General features: G+C 44.6%; 1 protein-coding gene across 1 annotated transcript in view; it reads right to left on the bottom strand.

The window, feature by feature from the left end:
- Nucleotides 1–2,164: 2,164 nt before the first annotated feature.
- Nucleotides 2,165–6,416, bottom strand: part of ST6GALNAC5 (ST6 N-acetylgalactosaminide alpha-2,6-sialyltransferase 5) — a 293,049-nt gene continuing 288,797 nt past the window's right edge. The window contains exon 6 of the mRNA XM_069102248.1: nt 2,165–3,079. Coding sequence (XP_068958349.1) covers nt 2,848–3,079 — 232 coding nt within the window. The 3' untranslated portion in view covers nt 2,165–2,847. The remainder of the gene's footprint in view (nt 3,080–6,416) is intronic.

Genomic DNA, 6,416 nt, shown 5'->3' with positions numbered 1-6,416 from the left:
CATCCACCCATTTATCCACCCATCCATCCATCCTTCCATCCATCTGTCCACCCATCTATCCATCCATCTATCCATTTATCCATCTACCCATCCATCCGCCCATCTATCTACCCACCCATCCATCCTTCCATCCATCTATCCACCCATCTATTCATCCTTCCATCCATTCATCCACCCACCCACCCATCCATCTTTCAGGTGGGGGAAATAATACCTTCAGTCCTTCAGTACCTGCCACACAGGTATATAGTGAAGCTCAAAAGAGATGATATATGTCAAGTGCTCCACAGACACATTAAAGCAGTCTTTAACCATGATCAGAAAGCACTTCTATCAAGACAATGTCTGCATTGAAAACCTGGGGATTAATTCCAGTGTGATCCTTGCCTTAGAGGTGGGAGGAGCCCTAGAAATCACTCCTCCTTTTTCAGAAGGGGAGTGTGAGCCCCAGAGAAGTTAAGGGGCTTCAACGTCATTGAGTGGGGATTTGACTGTAAATTGAATACTCCTTCCTACAGATGCCATGGCATCTGGCCTTTAAGCTGTTGTTGTGATGGGTCTGGTTCATTAATACACCTCACAGCTCTGCTTTTAGAAATAATAATGATGACAATAGCTACAGCTCACATTTACATGGAGTGTTTTAGGCTCATGAAGTGTTTTACAAACAGGATCTCTTTTCATCCTCAGTGAACCTAGGAGGGAGGGGCTATTAGCATCCCAACTCTACAGATGAGGAAACTGAGGCAGATGTCTAGCATCGCACAACTAGGAAGTGTCTGAGTTGGGTTTGCGGTTGGGTCTTTCTGACTCCAGGCTCATACTCTATCCATTGATCCACTGATACAGCTTTGTAACGGGCAGAGGAACTGTTTCAGCTCAAGCTGTGTCTTCAAGTGATGAGGAAGGTAGTCCACTTATCTATTTGACAGAAGTTCATACACTTAAGAAATGTTTATTTAAAGCCCTCACTAGCCTGGCACCAGGGGAGACCTGTGGGAGGGGGCTAGGGTATGCAGCCTGTTGCTGTATAATTCTGTCATTTCATTAAATAGGGAGGGAGAGGAAATGTACGCACTGAGTTCCAGGGGGCAGTGAGGGCAGCTTTTAATGCTGTAAACACAGTCACAGTGAGATCGCCTTTGTTTTTCTTGGTGATGGGACTGGATGGCTTTATCTGCACAAAACCTCCCTGGGATAACTGGGAAAGACTTGGATTTTCATCTTGCTGAGGGAGAGGGCAGAGGAATAAGTGAATAGAACTGAAATCCACTGTACTGATGGGTCAACATGTCTTGGGATGCAGTCTACGATATTCTGGACGTGGTGTTTGCTAGAGTCTTTGAGTTCAGCTCTGCTGAAACCCATTGCCTCCAAGGAGATGTCGTGGAGACCCTGGTGACATTTCCCCCCAGTTGGGAGACCCTCTGAAACCTGGAAATCTTTACCAGGAAATGATTTTGGCTGTGGGTGAATTGTCAAGCACACAGCATCCTACAACTGGCCTGTCTAAGGAGGCTTCCAGCAGATTATTCTGGTCAGGTAGTCCCTGCTAAGGTCCCTCCTCCTCACACACACTGCTTATGTTGCTGGGAGGCTGATGGTGATGTTTTCTTGCTGGTATAGGCTATGAGCACCAAGGTTGTAAATGCACTTGGTCTGTGGTATGGAAGGCATCACAAAAAGCGGCGGGCATCTCAGAAACCACCTTAGGCTGGAGCAGGAAACAATCTGTCCCTAGTCAGGAGAAGGAAGGCTCCAGGTGGCAGGGAAGCATAGAGGGTCCCAGAGAATGGTGGCATCATCAGAGAGGCCCTTTCACCTCACAATAGCAGTGCCATTGCCCAGAGAGCAAAGGACTCACTCTTGGTTCTTACTGAAGGAAGCTGGCATTAAGCTCATCTCTGGTGGAAATTTCCATGGGAAAGAGGACATGTTGGTTTGAAGTTTGTGCTCCTCGAATATTTTTTTCCCCAAATAGCCTAGGACCACGTTGGGATATTCTTGCTGTAAAAAGACAAATCCTGGAGTGAAACCCTGGCTTAAAATTTTTTTTTTAAATGATCTTACTCCAGTATCAGTTACATGCAAATGATAATCATGGAATGAAAAAGAAAAAATGAAACACACAACAACATATCAACATAAATGGAAGCCTTCCCAAACCATCATCAATTTTCATTTGAGACATAAAGGGTTGTGAAAAATAAAGAACCACATAGCTCTAGTGTAGAAAAAAACAAGCAAACGCTGGCCTTGTGTTGATAAAAATCCTTCAATAACTAAATACTGTAGATTTGCATTATGAAAGTCTGTAGAAATGTGCTATTTAAAAGCCACATCTAGACTGGCCCAGGCTGCCTTTGACAAATCCTACACACATTGTTTAGAAAGATGGCAGACGTCAAATATTAGGTTGAGATACAGTCCAACAGGCAATGGCCTCTTATGAGGTGTGACTGTCAAGCAATTGTGTGCCTTTTCTTCATGGCTCATAAACTGACTTTGAAGGCAAGGACAAAACAAAGAAGCCCAAACTATTTTCATCAATAGTGGTATCATTGGGGTATATAGATGGCCTCCCAAGCTGACTGCCTTAGAGGAGAAGATGCTCATTTGCCTGGATAAAATTCTGGTATATTGGTGTGAAAAGGAAAAAAAAAGAACTGTATTACGTGATAGGCACACCTCACACATATTCACTCATGGCAGCCTCTGGAGTATCGGAGTAATTCTCTCCAGGTCCTGTTCACTTTCCCTTTCACATTGGCTGGCCCCAAGGTGAAGTTTAGGACCCTAAGCTTGATACTCTAGGTGATAGCAATTACGGTTTTGTGCATTCACTCTTCAGAACACGGGTTTGATCTCAGCGTGATTGATAGAGAGTGATTCCGGCTTCCAGTCTGGTTGAAAGAAGTGGATATTGAATGCCCGTGCCCAGTTCTCAAAGACACGCTTCTCTGTGATGAACCGGTGATGGCTCCCCTTCCGTCCCCGCTCATGTGAGATGTACATCGTGCATTCATCAGGTCCCAAAGGCTCGTAATAATGATAAGGTACTGAAGGGTGATTGGGGTCCCTGTAAAAAGGAGAAACAAAAACAGAAAAAAGAAAATAAGAGAGTGATGTCAAAGATGTTACTGAGATAGATGGAAAAAGAATGTTATTTTTAATAAGCATACAAGCGCACACAATTCTCCCCCCTAGTTAAACTAAATGCTAGCAACTGTCATATTAGCTATCTAAGCAGTAAGCATATGGAGAGATTCTGTGCTTGTTAAATCAAAGTGTCGCCAGCTGCTCAGCAGGAAGAGATACCGAGGGGGGCTGTTGGCCTTTGTGGCTGCCTCTGTGCTGGGGAGAGGTCCCGACCAAGATGGTGGATGGACACAAAGTCCTACTCTCACCAATTGGGGAAAGTCATTGATCCTGGCTCATTTCAAGTCCTCACTCATGGGTCATGAAAAAATCATGGCATGGAGAAAGAAGAGACGTGAGATATTTGGCTCTGGAATTTGAGGACCTGGGTTCCTCGACTCTGGTACTTCCTGGATTTTTGATCTTAGGGCCTCAGTTTCTTCATTTATCAGACCTCCTCTAGATCTCTAGTCCTATGAACAAGCATGGAGGCATACTTGGTTTCACTGCCTCTGTCTCTTGGACAGACACTCATATTTTCAACATCGACGTTCTTCCAGTTCTGCTGTGCAGGGTCAAGTCATGGGAGGGGGCTGTAGTCTCCAAAGAATTAAAGTTACGGGTTGGCCAATGGAGATAAAGAATGCATTCATAAGTAACAACATATTCTGGGGTAAAGATAGCAAATGGTCTTGATCATCAGCATTCAGGGATAGATGGTGAGGTGAATTTCACAGGATTTGGTTTCCATGGAGAAGGAAGTTGATGCTATGGCTTCCTTTGTCCAGTTGTCAGTTATATGCTGTACAAGATGCCCCCCTTCCACCATGATTTAAAATTTCTGTAAACAGAAGAAGTGGTATAAATGATAGCATAAAAAATGCACAACCAGGAAAAGAGGAAGGTCAGCCATGTTGCAGAAGCGAAGGATGGCTGTTACATGTTAAAGAAACCTAGAGTTAGGAGCTCAGCACATTTAGTGGACTCCCGGAGGAAGAATCCCTGAGAGCACGGACTAGAGTCACCAGTTTGAGAGGTTCTGACCCACGTTCTTGGAGGAGTACCCATACCAGTGAGCTCCAGAGTCAGCATCAGATGCATTAGCATGCCCTCGAAGGCAAGGACTGCTTTTGTTCTTTCTGGTTCCTGACATTTACACTGTTTCTGGCACACAGCTGGTCACCGACTGACCCAAATTCCAGCCAGCTAGTTCCTGAAAAGATGCACCCAAGAGTCAGCCTCCGCTTCTCCCCTGCTTCATTCCAGCCAACCCTGACTTGTGCTCTGTTGTGGTGATTAGAGATGCTCTTATAATGCATGGTCACTGCAGAGGCAGTTACTGAGACTTTCTGCTGCTCACACACACTTAGAACAGCCTGCACAGCACACATGCGCTGCCCCAAATCCCACAGCTTGTGCAGGTTTGACTTAGAGCAACCTGTCATTTGGATGGCCCCCTCTGGGAAGTGCTGAGCTCTCGCTCAGTGAAAGTTTTCAAAGCACACTTGGAGATTCTGTTTGATTCAATCTGATTCGATCAGCCAATGTTGATGAAATACCTAATGTGTGTAAGCCACCGTGCTTGGGGCTGGGATGTTGTGGAGGGGGCTCCTGCCTGGTCATATGTTGGGCAGCATGACCTCAGAGGAGGACCTCTCTGTGGCTGGTGGCTGCCTAATTTCTCCTTCACTATTCCAGCTTCTTCTTGCTTCCTTTAATGTGTCCTGCCTGCTGCCAGCTGCCTTTGGTCACCTGTCCCCCCTCCCACCAAGAGTGTGAGCAGCAGAAAGTCTTGACAATTGCTTTTGCAGTGACCATGTGTTAAGGCACCAGAACCTCTTGGGCTCTTTACCTGATGTACCTGAGGTTCTACTCTCACTGTGGTTTTGTGATTCCGCAAAGATACTCATCATGTTATGCCCCTAGAATGGTTCACTTTGCTTAGAAGGGATCAATGCACAAGTGGCTTGTAGAGAAGCAGCTTAGATTATTTGGGGGCAAAGATGGAAGTCGTTCATCAAAAAGGTGTGGAGATTGTGCCTCTGACAACAATAAACCTTTGATCCACTTCTCCTTCAGGTTAAAGTTCCTGCCAGAAGAGAGATTTCTTCTTTGTCATGCATCATTTAAACATTCTTCATTCTGGCTTGGGAACCTTGCTGCATGAATACATTGCATTATCAACATGCCTGCCTCACATAAGGCATTTACTTCCAGCAGTGCAGCCAATGTTCTCAAGAAAAGATGGAGCTCATCATGTGGAACTTGTCCACTTTGCCGGGAAAGCCTTATCTTCTTCAAATTTCTGCAGCAACTCAAATAGAAATGACATTTCAGAAATTCAAAATCAATCAGTGTTATCTGTTTGAAAATAATTTTTGTTAGCTTTTTGTTTTTAAATCACGTACATTTCCCAACATATACTTTCCTCCTTTCTCAGAAAGCTATCCCTAATAACAGAGAATAAAAAAAGGAAAAAAACCCAGTTTAAAAAAACTAACCAACACATGGAAAAATTCTGGCAAATCTGGTGTTCCACAAACATATCCCCCATGTTTGCTTTTACCTCATCTGAATTTCTCATGGTATCCTTCCCCCTACTCCCTTCCAGAGAGCTATCCCTTATATAAAGAATAAAAATGAGAAAGTAAGAAAAAAAGTTCCTCAAAACAAATGACCATATCGTAGAAGTCTGATGTTATAGGCAGTGTTTCACACCTATGGCCTCCTACCTCTGCCCTCCCCCACCTTCAAAAGAGAGAGATGGAGAGAGGGAGGTGTCTTCTATTATCTCTCCCTTGGGACTGAGGCTTTGTTGTTGGCCTTTCCATTTGTCTTCTTGTGGCCACTGATTTATTATCTTCTTGGCTTTGCGACAGTTCATCAAGGTCTTCCCATGATTTTCTGAACTCATCGTGTCTTACAGGGCGTTTCTTATTCCATCACCCTAGTTGGGCACCGTTGGTTTAGCCCCAATTGCATCTATTTTATTTCGGTTCTTTGTCACTGTGAAGAGTTCAGTGAACATTTACTAAGTGCCAACTATATACCAGACACTGTTTTGAACTCTAAGGATAAAAATGTAAGCTACAGCACAGTCTCTGCTCTCCAGGACCTCACAATGAAAGATGCACCAGGAAAATCCCAACACCAAGGGGCCACACTGAAGATGTAACACAACGCTCAGATGCTTCACATTCAGCGTGTCCAGATGTGAACTTGTCTTTCACCCCCCCAAAGCTCCCCTCTTCCATCTTTCACCCCCAAAGCTCCCCTCT

Source organism: Petaurus breviceps, unplaced genomic scaffold (assembly GCF_028583685.1).
Source record: "Petaurus breviceps papuanus isolate PSGF00001 unplaced genomic scaffold, PetGlider_PUasm1.0 545, whole genome shotgun sequence".
NCBI classification, from domain to species: Eukaryota; Metazoa; Chordata; class Mammalia; order Diprotodontia; family Petauridae; genus Petaurus; species Petaurus breviceps.
Note: the sequence above shows the minus strand (reverse complement) of the source record. Positions and strands in the feature narration are given on the sequence as shown.